The sequence below is a fragment of the Plecotus auritus genome (assembly GCF_963455305.1).
Source record: "Plecotus auritus genome assembly, chromosome: 12".
Classification (NCBI taxonomy): domain Eukaryota; kingdom Metazoa; phylum Chordata; class Mammalia; order Chiroptera; family Vespertilionidae; genus Plecotus; species Plecotus auritus.
Genome location: NC_137778.1, coordinates 7,795,091 through 7,813,352, shown reverse-complemented (window position 1 = coordinate 7,813,352; position 18,262 = coordinate 7,795,091). Strand labels below are relative to the sequence as shown.

Here is an 18,262-nt window from a genome sequence, read left to right as displayed (position 1 = left end):
CACTGATGTTTCTCTCTCCCTCTCCCTTCCTCTCTGAAATCAATAAAAATATATTTAAAAAAACATTTCCTGGGACTCACACAGTACTTCTCTCTCATATTAGCATGTAAATGCTGGCGATGATTTGAAAACAGAGTTAGCTTCCATCCACTGGCTCACACACAAAGGCCAGAAAGAATAAGCTGGAGGTCATGCTAGGAGGCGAGGAGAGACAGCCCCACCAGGTGTCCCGATTCCAAGTTTCAGTGGCTTTAGGAGATCCACAGAAAAGAGGCGCTGGGACTCCAACCTTGGGCATCCCCTTTGCGCACACATACCCTTCACTCTCTGATACACACACAAAGAAACAAAAGCACGCCCCACTAACAGGTACTGCTATTCCATTAAGTACTACATATTTAGACTAAGTACTAGGTACTAAGAGAAGTGCTGCTATTCAGGTTAAATAGAAAGAGAACAAAAAAAGTTGGAGCCACAAAGTCAGATAGTACACCATCCTTGAGAACCAGCATGCTCCCACTAACACACGTATGCTTGCATACCTGCGCCAGCGTGCACATGTGTTCTGAGCATGTTCCCAGAGAGGAAACAGAGTTATTCCCAGTGCTTTCCTTATAGCTAGGCCTCTCTGCTGGGCCCCAGGGGTTTACACTTGAAGGGAAGTGGGGAGATCCTAACGTTTCCGTTACTGCCAATTGGCTTCTTTCAAGTTGTTTCCACACAACAGCAAACTAGCCCCTTCGTGGCACTTGAAGTTACTGGGCTGCACAGTTGGGTGAGTCCTCACAGGCGGGTGGGGCAACCTTTGTCATGAAAAAAGTCAGCAGATGAGGAGGGTTAGAATCAGAGAACAGAGCTTCAAAGAGTGCAAAGAACCCAGCCGGGATGGCTCAGTGGTTGAGCGTTGACCTATGAACCAGAAGGTCACGGTTTGATTCCCGGTCAGGGCACATGCCTGAATTGCAGGCTGGATCCCCGGCGTGGCATGCAGAAAGCAGCTGATCAATGATTCTCTCTCATCATTGATGTTTCTATTTCTCTCTCCCTTTCCCTTCCTCTCTGAAATCAATATAAATATATATATTTTTAAAAAACAACAGTGCAAAGAAAAGCAGATGACAGGACTTTGCAAGGAGAAAACGGAGACACTGGTGCCAGAGGGCTTCTTCAGACTAAGATCAACATGCAGGGTTTCCCCTGGCAGCGGGTGGGGGTGTAGCATGAGGGCAAATATCGACTCTCCCTCTCCACTGAATAGGCCCCAAGAGTGTTATCTTAACTAGCAAGTGGGAAGATGTGGGTTAGACTGAAGGAAGACTTTCAGACAAAAAAGGATCTTGAAAAGGGAGTCTTGTTTACAGGGTCTGAGACAGCCTCCACGTCTGTATCCTAAAAACAAAGCCACCAGGAGAGGTACATGAGATACTCATCTGCCTGGGAAGGTAGATTTAGGACCCTGCCTGGATATAAAGGGGGAGTGAACTGGCATCCACACGTGGGGAGTCTGGGATTGGAGAACACTCCACTTGCTAGTGTTTAGGGGAGGAAAACAGGAGCTGGTGGGGGAAGTGGTGCCCGATGCTCATACCCCCAGCCTCCTGCCTCCCAGGGCCCAGCTGCACCACCCTGGCCTCTGGGTGGCACTGCTGAGCTCTGCAGGGGAGCACGCTTTGGCAAGAGCGTTAGAGGCCAGAAGGCTGCTTCCTAGAGGCTCTGAGAAGTCAGGCTCCCAACAGGGAAGGAAAGCAAGGGCCTGGGAAAGGAGTGCTCCTGGGCAGGGCATCTTGGTCCCCAGGCAGGCAGAGGCAGAGCTGCCAGGGCCAGGGCCTTGCTGGTTCCTGCTCCCCAGGGACCCCAGGCAGCAAGGCTGTGCCAAGTTGGGACTGCTGTGCTGGAGGGCCAGCCTTGCTTGAGGGAACAGGAGTCCTGATCATCTGGCAGTCTACTTGGGATGTTTCTCAAGGAGGCAGGATTCATAATATAAAGTGATTCACAATGTCATGGGACTCACGATGTAACAGGATTCACAATGTAAAGAGTGGTCGTTGCCTCCTTTACAAGAGCGAGTACACGCTATGAGGGCAAACCATGACATCAGATGTTAGGGATCATCATAAGGAACATCACAGTAGCTTAATGAAGGCCTAACAACAGCCACATCAACAACCACAACAGTAACCACTACCCATGTGAGGTGGCCCTGTCTTTCTCTGTTCTCATATCAATACCGTGTAATCATCCTTGACTCCTCCCTCTCCCTCTCCCTCTCCCTCTCCCGCTCCCTCTCCCGCTCCGCTCCCTCTCCCTCTCCCTCTCCCCCTCCCCCTCCCCCTTCCTTTCTCCCTCTATTATATCCATTTAGTCAGGAAATCCCGTTAGCTTTACCTTCAAAATACATTGCGGGCCTACTCATTTCTCCTTTTCCATGGCTATCATCCAGGTCTAAAGCATCATCATCATCATCATCTCTTGCCTGGATTATTACAACTGCCTTCTAACTGGTCTCCTTGCTTCCCCCCTTGCCTTCTATTCTCATTCTCTTCAATAGAGTAGCCAGAATGATATTCTCCAAAACAACTCTTGACGCTCATCTCCTCAGAATCCTCTGGTGGCTTTTCCCTGGAGTGAAACTGGGCACTGAAGACCGTATGATGGCCAATAAGGCCCCATAGGAGCCCCCAGGCCCCACTCCTTAACTCCTACCATGTTCCCCATGGCCACGGAGATCCCAGCCAAGCTAGCCTTCCTCCAGGCTCTGAACGCACTAGACATGCTTCTATTTTGGGGCCCCTGTTCACTTTGCTCAGATTCCTCATCACTAGGTAGGGTTCATTCCCTCACCTCCTTCAGGTCTTTGTACAAATGTCACCTTCATAGTGAGCTTACCCTGACCACTGTATTTAACATTAGGACTTCTCTGCTCCAGCACTCCCCATCTCCCTTACCCTGCTCATGGTCCCCTCTTCGGGCCTTCTCCCCTAATATATGCTAGAATGTATTCACTTATTGTCTATCCCCCTCCACGAGAGCAGAATTTCTGACTTTGTTCCTTACGTCTGCAGCAGTGCCTGACACACGGTACCCATCCATATTTGTTGAATGAGCTGAATAAATGAGCAATAAATAAGTTTGCCAACATTTAAGTGATTGCTGTGTCAGACACTTCCTTAGGTACTTCTGTGTCTTCTCATGTAAAATAACCCCATGCGGTAGCTACTATTAACCCCATTTTACATATAAGCAAACTAAGACGTGGAGCGGTTATGTAACTACTCAAGCGGAGTGTGTGACCGAGGCTGTCCCGCTCCACAGGGAGCAACTGGATGCCAACCTGGCCACAGAGGGGCTGGGGCAGAGGCAGCTGCTTCCCTGAGGCTCCATCCTGGTGCCACGAGCTTGTCTGGGTTTGCCTGGGACTTCCCTGGTTTTTGCAATGAAGCTCCCGCCTCCTGGGAATGCCCGAGAACACCCCCTCAGTCCCAGGCAAACAGAGAGGGTTGGCCACCCCACTTTATTCACCCAGGGCAGTCCCACTAGCTGCTTTCCTGTGCCTCTAAGCAGATCAGCCCGATCCCACTGCTTACAGTTGGGGTGAATCAGTTCTGCCCTCAAGGATGGTGACACCATGCCTGTCAGAGTCCAACCTATACACTTTGTATTCAATCAGAGGTTTTCATTCTGGCCTTTCTTGGACCCAAGCGAATGAAACAAGACACAGTATGGAAAACAAACAAGGTCAGGCCTTGCTCTCCCCTAGAGGCCCTCAAAGTCCCCCACTTACTTCCTTTGTGCCATTTTCTCTCATCTGTGTGCTCCACCTTAATCACCCTCAGCTCTTCAATAGCTACCTTAAGAAGCCAAGGGGCTGTCCCAGTTCCCAGCATGCCCTGCGGCAGGGAGGGGCAGGTTGGGCTATTAGCATAGTAGCCTTGGGAATCCTCCCTCAGACATGTGGCATGGCACAGAAGGCCCTGTGGGACTGGGAGCCGGGCCAATCCCCGATTCTGGGCTTTCCATTCCAACTCTCCCTGCCCCTAAGAGGCCGCTGGGCCTGAGCCCAGCAGCCGTAATTGCACACTCATACTTGTCCAGCCCAGGAGAGGGGTTTAGCCCTGATCTATGCGCTGCTTCTCAAACGCATGGCTTCCTGGAGGGGGAAGGAAGACTTGGCAGGGAGAGAATGCTGGAAACATAGGAAAAGGGTTTCCCCTAAAATACGTCAAGAAAATGAGAGGAAACCTTGTCCACCAGAACATGGGAAAGTCCACCCACACAGGAGTGCTCTGGCCTCAGGACCAGACTGAACACATGAGCTGGGAGAGGTGACAAGAATGCAGGCTGTGAAGTCATCGCCCCCACCCCACGCTGGGAGTGACAGGCCCCTGCCCAGGCTGGCGGGAGATGGAAAATCTGTGTGTGCTGCGCTGTGCTGGGGCCTGGGGCTAGGGCGGGACACTGCGGCCCAGCCCTCAGTGGCCCAGCTCCAGCAGAAAGGGCCGGGGACCAGGGGGCCAGCCACCCTAGGAGGCCCAGGACTGTCGGCAGAGGCACCCTTATCAGAACCAGCTCAGCCCCAGGAAGGGTGTGGCTGGGGTGGGCCTCACGAGGGACTTCCCAGCTGTCTGAGTTATGACACCTTGCCAGAGAGACAGCCGAATCTTCGCCCACACAGACAGCACAAGGGTGAGGCTTCTCTGGGCTGACTTGAAGGCAGTCCTCTCTGGGACATGAGCACAGACATCAGAATGCCTTTCAAGTCCTACCTTAGAAACCCTGGACGAGGGGCTCCGGGGAGGAGTAGCTTCAAGTCAATACAGAAAGCCACAGGCATGCCCGGCCAGTGTGGCTCAGTGGTTGAGTGTTGACCTATAAACCAGGAGGTCACGGTTCCGTTCCCGATCAGGGCACATGCCCGGGCTGCATGCTTGATCCCCAGTGTGGGGTATGCAGGAGGCAGCTGATCAATGATTCTCTCTCATCACTGATGTTTCTATCTCTCTCTCCCTCTCCCTTCCTCTCTAAAATCAATAAAAATATATTAAAAAAGAGAGAAAAGGAACCCACAGGCTTTAGCCAGCTCCTGCTGCTGACCAGAGCTGCTTCCAACTTCAGCTTCTCCAGCTGAACACACCCGCAGCTTGGCCTTCCAGCCCCAGAGATAAAGCATCTTCCCCAGGGGCTAGCAGGAGATGGTGGGCTTGGAGAAGAATGCCCCCCGCCTCATTCTCTTCCAGAACACCCTGCGGAGGTGGGCACATCCTCAGGGAACAGCCCCTTATCTGGTCCTCTGCTCTGTGCCCCGTTTGAACACTCCAACTCTGTCAGTGGGAAGAGCAAGCTCCCCAAGGGCCCCGCACCCCTCTCCTGGGCCACCTTCCCCACATTGCGTGCAGGTGCTTCCATCCGGGTCACACTCCCAGCTCACACCTCACAGCTCAACAAGAAGAGTGAAGGCCCCCGTCCAGGGAGAGGCAGCACCGGCCTCAGTCCAGGGTCAAGAGGAATTGACCAGCTCGATGGTTCAATGCAAGGCAGCAACAAGAAGGTGCAAATCAAAACAAACCTCGCAACCGCTTCTGCGGAGCTGCCCAAGGAAAGCAGCGCAGAGGGTTCCAGGCTGGCGGGAGGGGAGAGAGCAGTTGGGGTGAATCAGTCCTGCCCTCAAGGATGGTGACACCATGTCTGTCAGAGTCCAACCTATACACTTTGTATTCAATCAAAGGTTCATCCTGGCTCAGGTTCAGGAAGATGTAGCCGCTCTCCCCATCAAGATTTCTCTGCCCCCTGCCTGGCAGCATCATGCCAGCTAACCCAGAAGTCCAGCTCTGGGCAGGGAGGGGCTGGGTAGAGAAGAATTCCCAGAGCCTGGGGTTGAGCTAGCAAGAGAAGGCCCACTGCTGTCATGCACCGTTGGCCTAATCCAACCCCAGGCAGGAGCGCAAACCAGACAGAACTCCCAGGATGCACCGTGGAATTCCCTGCAGGGAGGAGGGACTGAGGGAGGGCGCTTTTACTCTCCTGTTTTTCTCAATCATCCACCATATGGCTGTGGATGCTGCTTCCCCCAGGTTTTGTGAAAATCTTGCCCACCCCTCTACCAAGTACTAAATATTCCTTTTATGGAGCTACTGGCTTGCCCAAACTACTCACTTCACAGCAGAGCTGCTTTCTGGCTGTTGGAGCTGGTCTGTTCTCCCTCCTCCTCTCCCCCTCTCTCCAAGATACTCTTTTGTTTTGAGTTTCTCTCCCATCTTAAACCAGGGCTAATATATCTGCCCAAAGTGTGACCTCTGCAGACTGTGAATCTCTGCAGCCATGAGCACATAAATTGCTTTTAGGATAATTTATTTGGCATCTTTAGCAGAATTGGGGCAAGGGTGCAAGGGGATGGCTACGGGGCAGAGGGCGAGAGGAAAGAGAGGTAGCTCTGCTATGCTTCTATCCTAAAATTGATGAGCTCCTAAAAAGGGATATTCTAAAACAGAGATTGAGAAGCAAATCTCAAAGAAGCCAGTTGCCCATCTTATATCTGTTCCACCCATAGTCACTCATCTAGTTCCCTACACCCCCCTCAACACTAACATTCTCTAAAGCAGTGGTCTCTAAGTAGTGGGTGTGCATCCATCTGTCGAGGCCTGGAAAAATACTAGAACTTTTTTATATTACTTCATATATCTTTATTTCTTGAATATCTTCTGTAAGTAATATTAGTGTTAGAAGTACTCATAGTAATACAGTAGTGTTGTAGGTGAACACTTATTGGGGCTATGTGTTCAAATTTGTTTTCCGGATCGACAATTCTATTAGAAATTCCAATCTGCTACAACCCCAGGATGTCCTAGCTTGTGGAAAAAACGAGCAGTTCTTGGTAGAACATGCCTCAAGAACATGGTAAAAGGAGCCATTAAAGCCCTAAGATCTTAAAATGGAGGAGATATTAACCTAAATTCTGCAGTTAATGAACCAGAATTGTAATTTGGGCTGATTATCTTATAAAAGATTCTCTCCCTTCCTGCCATTTATTCCCCAAAGAATCCCAGCTCCTTAAACCTAGTAGATGCTCAGTACTTATGCAAAGATGCTCATACCTTAAGCCAGGAACATTCAGTAAGTGGTAGCAATTACCTGGGGCTTCAGAACAGCTACCCAGAGATGTGCTTCTGTGGTGTGTGGCTTGTTTTGAGTTAAAGGCAATGTTAGCCTCAGGCTCAGGAGAAACTTATGCCCCTCCCTTTAACCTCCTAGAAGAACTTGAATTAGGGGGCTTCCCCATATATAAGAGATTATCGGAGGTAACATTTTGATTTATCCAAATGGCAGAACAAACTTTTATTTTTTCTTATCATCCTGCAATGACCCTTTGAAGCCCCAAGGCCCCTACCTTATCCCTAGCTCAGTGTCTTATAACTTCAATTACCCTTTCTGTCTCTGAACCTCTCGTGCAAGTGGGGTCTCTAACCCTCTCCTGTATGTGGGGTTACATTCATATGTATGTATTAAGTTTGGTTATTTTCTCTTGCTAATCTGTCTCACGTCTATTTGATGATTAGACCAGCCAGAAGATTGAGGGTGGAGTTACCCTGGAGCATGGCCAGGCCAGAGCTTCCCTAGGCAGGCCGATGATAAAGGAGTTCTGTCTCCAACTCCTAGGCCTCCTTCCTGTCCCCTGCAATCCCTTCAGCCTGGGTCCCTGTACGTGTGTACTCCCGTAACACCCATCACAGCACTCTGACAATATTTCTGAAATCGCCTTGCTTTCTGGGTATTCTCTTACAGCCTGTCAGCTCTATGGACGGAGGAACTGTGCCTGCTGTGTTCATCATTGTGTCCCCAGCACCAGCTAGACATGAAGTACTTGTTGAATGTGATTGCAAAGGAACTGGAAGCCCTCTGTATCCCATGTCACACCCTCAACGCTGCAGAGGAGAGAAGTAGTAGGGTAGAGAGGGCACATGAAATATAATTCCCACCAACATTCTTCTAGATCCAAATTCAACAGGAATAGTCTTTACCTTTCAGAACAAAGTCCACAGGTAATGATTTATTCTTTAGTGAAGGCTCCCCTTCTCTGTCCTTTCTAGTCTGGGCACAGATCTTCTCCCTACTGTTGGCTCCTCCTCATAAAACATCTTTCTTTTTCCTAAAAAAGGGTAGCACAGCTGAGGACCAATGTGGGAAAGTTCTATGGGGAAAGAACGGACACATCCTGTAATCCAATCACAGAGATTTCTCTGCCTTGCTTTCTCCCACCGCCATGTAATCTTCCTTCCATTCCCTCCTTAATTCTAAACGTGTAAAAGGATCTGCGGAACTGTCATTCTCTGGAGCACCTGCGAGCTCGCTTCCCAGCATGTCAATGGTTTGGCTCAAATAAACTCTCACAAAAATTCTCTACAGGTTTGGATGTTTTTATGTTGATAAATAAACTTAAATTATCTGTGCTTTGAGATTCCCTGTTGCTGCTCTAGCATGAGGACTGTGTGTCGGAAAACATGAAACATTCCATTGTATTAAGACCTTAGGCAACTAATCCAGCACCTTTTGGCCTGCTGAGAGAAAGGGTATATATGAATTAAAATTTTAAAATTAAGTCCCACCTGCCTCTAGAATGTGTAAATTTACAATAATAAAACCATGTTAGGAAAGAGGATAAATAACAATTGACACCACAGAAATACAAAAGGTAAGAAAATATTATGAAAACTATATGCCGACAAATTGGACAATCGAGAAGAAATGGTTAAATTCCTAGAAGCATACAATCTCCCAAAGTCGAATCAAAGAAGAAACATAAAATCTGAATAGACTGATTATAACTAACAAAATCGAAGTAGTAATAAAAAAACTCCCAACAAACAAAAGTCCTGGACCAGATGGCTTCATGGGTAAATTTTACCAAATATTCAAAGAATAACTATCACCTATCCTTCTCAAACTATTCTAAAAAATTCAAGGGGAGGGAAGACTCCCAAGCTCATTTTATGAGGCCAGCATTATCCTAATTCAAAACCAGATAAAAACCCTACAAAGAAAAGAAAATTATAGGCCAATACCCCCGATGAACATAGATGCAAAAGACCTCAACAAAATATTAGCAAATAAAATTCAGGAATACATTAAAAAGATAATACACCATGATCATGTGGGATTTACTCCTGGATGCAAGGTTTGTACAATATCTGAAAATCAATTAACATAATACACCACATAAACAAAATAAAATATATAAAATCATATATCATATCAATAGATGTAGAAACAGCATTTGACAAAATCCAGCATCGATTTATGATAAAAACTTTCAGCAGAGTGGGAACAGAGGGAACATACCTGAACATAAAAAAGACTACATATGACAAACCCACTGCCAACGTTTATACTCAATAGGCAAAAACTAAAAGTGTTTCCTTTAAGATCAGAAAAAAAGAGAAGGGATGCCTAGTTTTAACACTTTTTTTTTTACATCATAGTACTAGAAATCCTAGCCACAGCAATCAGATAAGAAAAAGAAATAAAGGACATCCAAATTGGAAAGGAGGAAATAAAACTGTCATTATTTGCAGGTGACATATATTGTACATAGAAAAACCTAAAGAGTTCACCAAAAAACTACTAGAACTGATAAATGAATTTAGTAAAGTAGTAGGATACAAAATAAATATTCAGATATTGATATTTTTATATACCAATAACAAACTATTAGAAAGGGAAATTATGAAAACAATTCCATTGATAATTGCCACAAAAATTACTTATAAATAAATTTAACCAAGCAGGTACTTGAAAAATTATAAGACACTCCAGAAAGAGAGTGAAAAAGATACAAATAAATGAAAGCATATACTGTGTTCATGGATTGGAAGAATTAACATTATTAAAATGTCCATACTATCCAAAGCAATCTGTAGATTCAACATAATTCCTATAAAAATATCAATGGTGGTTTCATAGAACTAGAACAAATAACCCAAAATTTTATATGGAAACACAAAGACTCCAGCAATATTGAGAAAGAAGCACAAAGTTGGAGGTATTATACTACCTGATATCAAACTATACTCCAAGGCTATAGTAATCAAAACAGCATGGTACCAGCATTAAAACATACTTATAGATCAATGGAACAGACAGAGAGCCCATAAATAAAACCACACCTTTAAGTCAATATTTGACAAGGAGGCAAGAACATACAATGGGGTAAAAGACAGTCTACTCAAAAAATGGTGCTGGGAAAATTGGACAGATACATGCAAAAAGTGAAACTAGACCACCTTCATATACCATCTACAAGAATAAATTCAAATGGATTAAAGACTTAAATGTAAGACTTGAAACCATAAATATCTTAGAAGAAAATATAGGCAGTAAAATCTTTGACATTTCTCTTAGCAATATTTTTTTCTGATATATCTCCTCAGGCAAGGGAAACAAAAGAAAAAATAAACAAATGGGACTACATCAGGGTCAAGTTTTTGCACAGCAAAGGAAACCATCAACAAAATGAAAAAACAACCTACTGAATGGAAGAAGATATTCCCAATGATACATCCAATAAGGGGTTAACATAAAAAATCCATAAAGAACTCAACACCAAAAAAGCCCCCAAACAATCCAATTAAAAAATGGGCAGAGGACCTAAACAGACACATCTCCAAAGAGAACATACAGATGTGGCAATATACAGATGCAAAGATGCTCAACGTCACTAATCATCAGAGAAATATAAATTAAAACCACAATGAGATATCACCTTACACCTGCCAGAATGGCTATCATCAATAAATCAGCAAACAGCAAGTGTTGGTGGGGAGGTGGAGAAAAGGGAGCCCTGTGCACTGTTGGTGGGAATGCAGACTGGTGCAGCTACTATGGAAAACAGTATGGAAGTTCCTAAAAAATTAAAAATGGAACTGCTTTATGACCCAGTAATTCCACTTCTAGGTATTTATTCCAAGAAACCCGAAACACTAATTCAAAATAATATATGTACCTCTAAGCTCACTGCAGCATTATTTACATTATCCAAGATATGGAAGCAACCCAAGTGCCCATCAATAGATGAGTGGATAAAAAAGCTGTGGTATACATACATATATATATATATATATATATATATATATATATATATATATATATATATATAATGGAATCTTGCTTGGTCAGAAAAAAAAAAAAAAAAGAAATATTACTATTTGCGACAACATGGATGGACCTGGAGGGTATTATGCTAAGTTAAATAAGTCCGTCAGAGAAAGACAAATATCATATGATTTCACTTATGTGTAGTATCCAAAGAACATAATAAATGAACAAACAAAACTGGAACAGACTCATAAACACAGAAAACAGATTGATGGTTGCCAGATTAGGGGAGAAGTTGGGGAACTGGGTGAAAAAGGTGAAGGTATTAAAAAGTACTAATTGGCCCTGGCTGGTTTGGCTCAGTGGATAAAGTGTCGGCCTGCGACTCAAGGGTCCCAGGTTCGATTCCGGCCAAGGGTATGTACCTTGGTTGCAGGCACGTACCCAGTAGGGAGTGTGTAGGAGGCGGTTGATCGATGTTTCTCTCTCATTGATGTTTCTAACTCTCTATCCTTCTCCCTTCCTCTCTGTTAAAAGTCAATAAAATATGTTAAAAAAAAGAAAGAAAAAAAAAGTAGTAATTGGTAGTTACGAAATAGTCATGGGGATGTAAAGTACAGCATAGGAAGTATAGTCAATAATACTATAATAACTATGTATGGTGCCAGATGGGTACTAAAAATATCAGGGGGGCCCTAACTGGTTTGGTTCAGTGGATAGAGCGTCGGCCTGCAGACTGAAAGGTCCCAGGTTCGTTTCCGGTCAAGGGCATGTACCTTGGTTGTGGGCACATCCCCAGTAGGAGGTGTGCAGGAGGCAGCTGATTGATGTTTATCTCCCATTGATGTTTCTAACTCTCTATCCCTCTCCCTTCCTCCCTGTAAAAAATCAATAAAATATATTTTAAAAAATATATCAGGGGGAACACTTTGTAAAATATTTGATTATATAACTACTATGCTGTACACCTAAAATTAATACAAAATAATACTGAATATAAACTGTAATTGAAAGATAAAATTAAAAAAATAATGTTAGTGTCAGAAATGTTATAAACTCCAAGTTCAATAAGGTCCCTTTGTTGCTATGGTTAAAAAAAAAAAGTCAATCTATACTACAGATGCTGTCAACTAACACAAAAATGAAGGTGAAGGGTCATACTCTAGGAATCCATCTTCCCAGCCTTACTTCATCTTGGTTTCCAAACAACAGAATTCAAGTACCAGGCAAATTCCTTTATTCATATTATTAGTCTACAGGGGCCTGCCACAGGTGACAAGACTGTGCTAGGCTGTTAGGCACTTCAGTGTGGTCTTCCGTGAATAGGCTGGTTTTTATAGCATCAGCTCAATGGGGTACTTGATATCAATGGTCTTTTCTCAGCCTGCCCAACTATACAGCTCAGCATTACCCGTGTCTGGGGAGAGACCCCTGTGTCAGAGTTATTTGGTGGTGTCTTTTCCTGCCCCTTTATTCCTCTCACACATGAAGACGTCATTGTTGGCACTGGGGGGTTAAAGATTACTCATAGAAAAGTTGTTTTCTGACACCCTAACTCCCCAGCTCAACTACCAGCACCATGATAAATCTTACACGGAAATAAATTAGGACATGCGTTTGTGATCTAGGAAGCAGGAGAATGGCAGTGGCCAACTGTGCCAATGGTAGAGGTACTGGGCTCTAGGCATGGCCAGGGTCTGTGGCAACGGAGGCACCTGCTGTCCACAGAGGAGGCTTTCAAGTTATCAGCCTGAAAACGGACTGGGAAAGAATCTAAGAGCATTTACTCTGTCTGTAACATGGGATATCTGACGTTGAGATTCAAGTAGAATATATGTTGGCTTTTGGGAATGGAAGCTCTCTAGGAATCAGAAAGTAAACAGTAGCAGCTATGACAAAGGACTTAGAAATTTGGGGAGAAAGTCTGGATCCTAGGTTCCAGCTTATTTGGACTCCATAGTTTCACTTTGTGAGAGAAACAACTCACCAAAGGGATCAAGAGCAGGATAGAAAGGGGGAAAAGAGATTCTGTCTAAATTCTGGTGGGTACATTATCTGAGTAAAAACCTAACAGGAATAGCCTCTCTTTAAGGTCAATGCTACTACAAGAGTGGCAGAATAAAGAAAGTTAGCTGATAAGACTGAGCTACATGAAAGCAATTAAGCCCAGCCAACTCAACCAGATCTCTCTCTCTTTTCTCTTTTCTGCTGCTTTTTGTTTTCCCCAACTAGATCTCTTTTTGACATCAAGAGGTGAATGGAAGAAGTGGACAGTGGTTGCAGTTACATGCAGTAACCTTTAGAGATATAATAATGCACTGCACTCATATTTTGGGCAATATCTTCCGACACATGGGCTCCAGGTTAATCTGAGACAGCTAACCTCCTGAATCCCCATTATAAATCTGAGTAGTATGACGTACATTGTAGTATTTAATCCCAGTAACTCCATGGGCTAGGTATTAAAATCATTTTCAAAGCAGAAATGGACTTAGAGAGGCCGAGTAAACTGTTCAGTGTTATCCACATAGTAAATGATAGAGCTGATATTTGAATCAAAGCCTGTAAGACAGGAAACTGAATTCCAGAAGTAAAGAGAACATGTAGAGCCATTCTCAGATTGCAAAGAAGACAAGGCATGGGCAATGAACAGATATCGAGATAAAAATCTTCCCCTCCTCTGCCCACCCCCCCCGCCCCTTTAAATCCTGAAGAGTCTTTCTTAGAATTGGCAAGAACTATGATGTGGCCTCCATGGAAGGCTCAGAAATAGTATACCTCAAGAGGCTGAAGGCATCTAAAGGACAAGATCTTTATTTCATCTCATGCTCCTCAACCATGGCCTGCCTGACCGATAGGACCACACAAGAACCTGTAGCATAGGTGCTGAAACCAGGCAAAAGTGAGGAGCAAGGTTCGTTTTGTTCTCCCTCCGTTTCTGATGAGGCAAAATTTCATATTACCATGGCTCACTGGGCAACTGGGCTGAGCCAGGCAAGCATAAGCTGGATATTTCAGTTTCTTTTAAGTACAGATTAAGAAGAACCACATTACAAGTGCATCAGGCAGGTTGAAAAAGTCATCAATAATTCCATGACAGGATATAGGAGTAATCCATGTATTTGATGGGTACAATTATAATTATATACCTTATGACTTACCACCTTATTTTAAACTGTATACATTAGCGATTAACACTGTAAGATCAGTGTGGGGGAAAATGATATCATAATCCTGTTGCAATAAAAGACTAATACAGAATAAGGGACTTGATTATTTACTGATAAAAGCATCTCTAACATAAATGTTTCCAAAATAGAGATAAATATCCTCCTTTCTGTCCATTGATATAGAAAAGGGAGGAAAGAATAATTTTCAGAGAATAGCACATTCCCTAAACATCATGAGTGTGTGGGGGAACATGGCTCTCTATGACCTCACCACCTTTTAGTGCTTCATATATCATACTTGCCCCACTAGACACAGGTATACCAGTTATGGCTCCAGATGCCTCTTTAGAAGCTGAGAAAACCTTATTTTTTAACCCTAGCCACTTCCTCCAACTCCCCACTCCTCATATGGCCTTTACCTTCCACAGGGTTGGTCTTCAGTTTACTGCAGAGATTCATTACACCTCCATAGTGGGTATTGATCTGGGCCAGAGCATCCGCTGAACGCAGCTCCATGAGCTTCCTTAGGTCCATTACTGTGCAGCCAAACTCCCCTTCACGGCCCTCAACTGTCGAGTTGGCCGGCAAGGCATGTTCTGTAGGGTTTGTCATTTTGCCTGCTGTTACCAAGCCCTTCAGTCACCCTCAGTCAGAGAAAATGTGGAGTTCTCCTTCAACTGATCAGGGTCTCTTGCTTCTCTGCCTACTTCCTGTTTCTTGCTTCTGTGGGAGCCCAGTTAGGAATCTGATTGACTCTGTCTTGTGCAATAAGCTTCAGAGCTTCTAGCCTAGATCCTTTTTCCTTAGGAAGCTTGGCAGCAAGAAGAGGAAGAGGATGGGGGATCTGAGTGGAAGCCGGACCACGTGTCACGATGATTGGTGTCCCCAGGTGGTGATAGAAGTGGTTGTCCAGGGTAGGTAGGTTCCTAGCTTAGACCAGCTTGCCCAGATGGAAGTGTAAACAGCATGCGCATGTTACCATGGAGGCAACCTTAGCAACAACCAGGAACTGCGATGGTAGAGAGGCAGCAGGAGAAGGAGGAGGGCTCCCTGGATACCAATGACAACTGGATCTCTGGAATAAAGATTCAAAGACAGACAAAAAGAAACAATTAGAGCAGTCATGGTGACCCACCTGCCAAGGCAAGAGATGCTCGTTCTACCACAAGGATTTAGGTGACAGTTGGTGCCCGACCTGAACGGACAGCGGAACCCTGAGCTAAGTGAACTCATTCAGGAGAGGCCCCTTTCTCCCTCAGAGGCCCCAGCAACCTGTAAAGTCCAATGTAGGGAAGGAATTTCAGATTCACCCAGGCTGCATATCTCATCTCTCCCAGACCAAGCAACACAAATCCCACCATCTCAGAAACTTGGAAATAATAGGTTATGAGCTCTGAGTGCTCTAATGTTCTCCCTATTTGTGGGACCCGCTACAGAATCCTTTCATCTTGACCTCACTTCTAGGAGGCGAGAAGAGGTCAGAAAAGGAGTGCGGACGTGGGTGCTCTGGAGGATGGCCTGCCAGTCTGCCCCTCTCCCTCCTGCTCCATACCCTTCCCTACACTCAACACATACATTTACAAACCAGGAAGATGACTGATGGGAGAGGGCCTGATCCTCTAAGGCCCCTCAGAACACGCAGCCTCCAGCTGTATGGAAATCCTGCAGCTTGCTGCAGGTGTCAACAGGCCAGGCAAGCAAGTGCAGGCCTTAAAGCTAAGCCCCTCCCTCCTCCAGAAAGCTTCTGGAGGGAAGGGGAGAGTAACATGCTCTGGCAGTTGGTGAAACAGGGTGGGACGTTCTTACACAAGGGGGGGCAGAAGGACCTCTGAGGAGAAAAGATAGTGAGTTTAAAGCCTGTGAGTATTAGTGTTTTCGGGGTGGCAGGGATAAGACAGTGTTTGATTCTGATAGAGCCTAAGGCCACAGCAAGGTCGCAGGGGAACAGAGTTACTCATCAGAGTCTCTCACATCAGCATCCCCCTCAGAAAGGCATGTGCTGCCTCTCACACATGCTGGCTGGAGAGGAGCAGAGCTACGGGCAGGTGAGGATATGGAGGACTGGAGGTGTGAAGGCTTATCCAGAGCCCTGCTCTCGGCTTCAGCTTCAGAGAGGCTTCTGTGTGTCATGCAGGACCATTGCCGCTGACATGTGAAGGGGCTCTTCCTGAACGCAGCACCAGAACCTGGAGGCCCAGCCTTGGTTAAACTGTCCCCGCTGACTTGAGTTCGGTTACCAGGGGTGGAGCAAGGAGCTCTGCTCAGCCTCTCTCTAATAGATAGATGACACCCTCGCTTCTAGAAGGTGAACAAAGCACACGAACTAGCAGATGAGGACTTGGCTCTTTTATCAATCACTTTTCCAAAAATCACATGTGGCCCAAGTTCCTGCTGATCCCAATCAATCCTGTTCTCAGTAGGATCCCCTGGGATAGAGATGATTACAGACCCGCTGTCCAATGGGCCTTCTGCCGCCTCCTCCTATCCCAGATTTTTAGAGCTATCCTGACTTACACAGGGTTAAGCAAGCAGGGTTTTCTTTTGTTGTTGTTATTGTTTTTAATATCACACTCCCTTTATTTTTAGATGTCATCAGAGAATCCTGGAAACAAGGAGGTTGGAAAAAACCTGAGGCAGTGTGTCCCTTAATGCAGACTGACATAGAGATAATCAGCTCCACAGAATTTTCTCTCCAGTTCACCTTCTCCTCCAAGCTATTCTGAAGCAGTGGGTGACAAAGATTCTATCATAGTAAGAAGCCCACCTTGATCCTTACGTAGACCTCCTTAAGCTTTCAAGAGGATGTTGAGAACAGTGCTGACAGTGCTACACTGGACATCAGATCTTCTCTTCTCTGTCTCTGCCCACTACAATGTTCATTCCATGAAGGCAGAGATTTTACTCATCTTGTTCACGGCTTTATCCCCAGGGCCTAGAGGAGAACCTGCACGTGGTGGGCATTCAGCTACATTTTTTATGAATGAACAATAGCAGATTCAGAACCAGATTTACCATCTTCCCAGGCACCCTTTGGGCAAGTCATGTAGCCTTCTTAGGGCTCAATTTCTTCCACCTTAACCTAGGGGAAGAATCAGCCCTACCTTTGCACACCATCCTAAAAAAGTGATAAAGGAATGGGATTATGGATAGAAATAGTGCTTGGAAATCTTGGATGAAAGATGCCCAGTGCCCAGTACAGGACACTCAGCAATTTGAGGAAGCTTCATTTGATCTCAGTGAACTTTGTTATCTAGCCCTTTAAGCAGAAGGACAATAAGCTCCATGGGGCCCTCCGTCTTTCTTTGCCAGAGGGAGAATGGAAAAATCCCAAGGATGCTTCACCAGCAATAACCATTAGCTAGGTTATGACCACTAGGCTACATAGCCTTGGGTCTCTAGAAAAGGAGCAGCCTAAGTCAGAATTCCTTACTTTGAACTTCTCAAGGTATCAAAGAGGAGAGCTTCTTCCACTCACATAGGCAACCAAGGAGGAAAAAGTCACTTAAGATGAAATCACAGCCCAGTGAGTGTGGCTCTGTGGTTGGGCATCGACCCATGAACCAGGAGGTTGAAGCTTGATCCCCAGTAGGGGGCGTGCGGGAGGCAGCGCTTGATGATTTTCTCTCATCACTGGTGTTTCTATCTCTCCCCTCTCCCTTCCTCTTTCTGAAATCAATAAAAACATTTTTTTTTTTAAAGATGAAAACACATGAGGCATGTGGGGAAAATGAGGTTTGCCTGCTTCAGGTTGCTCAGGAGGTCAAGCACAAAGCTGCTGGCACAGAGTCAAGGGAGCAGTGCCCAGCTGGGAGCCCATTTATTTCTCCATGAAAGTTCTTCCGGGATTCGGAGGTGAGGCAGGTGCCCCTGCCTCCCTGAGCTCTGAGCTCTTCGAACATGAGCTCCCTGCAACTGCTGCACTTGCCTGGTCCCTAACCTTATTAGGCAACCAGCAAAGAATACTCTGTCCGTGTCCCACTGCCTGGGCCTCAGACACAACGCTCACTCGG

At 45.5% G+C, this 18,262-nt stretch overlaps 1 protein-coding gene across 4 annotated transcripts in view; it reads right to left on the bottom strand.

The window, feature by feature from the left end:
* ATP2B4 (ATPase plasma membrane Ca2+ transporting 4) overlaps positions 1 to 18,262 on the bottom strand; it is a 95,460-nt gene that overhangs the window by 34,650 nt on the left and 42,548 nt on the right. For all 4 annotated transcript variants that reach the window (XM_080648727.1, XM_080648728.1, XM_080648725.1 and 1 more), the window contains exon 2: positions 14,672 to 15,327. In XM_080648727.1, the coding sequence (XP_080504853.1) occupies positions 14,672 to 14,864 (193 nt within the window). In that variant the 5' untranslated portion in view covers positions 14,865 to 15,327. The remainder of the gene's footprint in view (positions 1 to 14,671; positions 15,328 to 18,262) is intronic.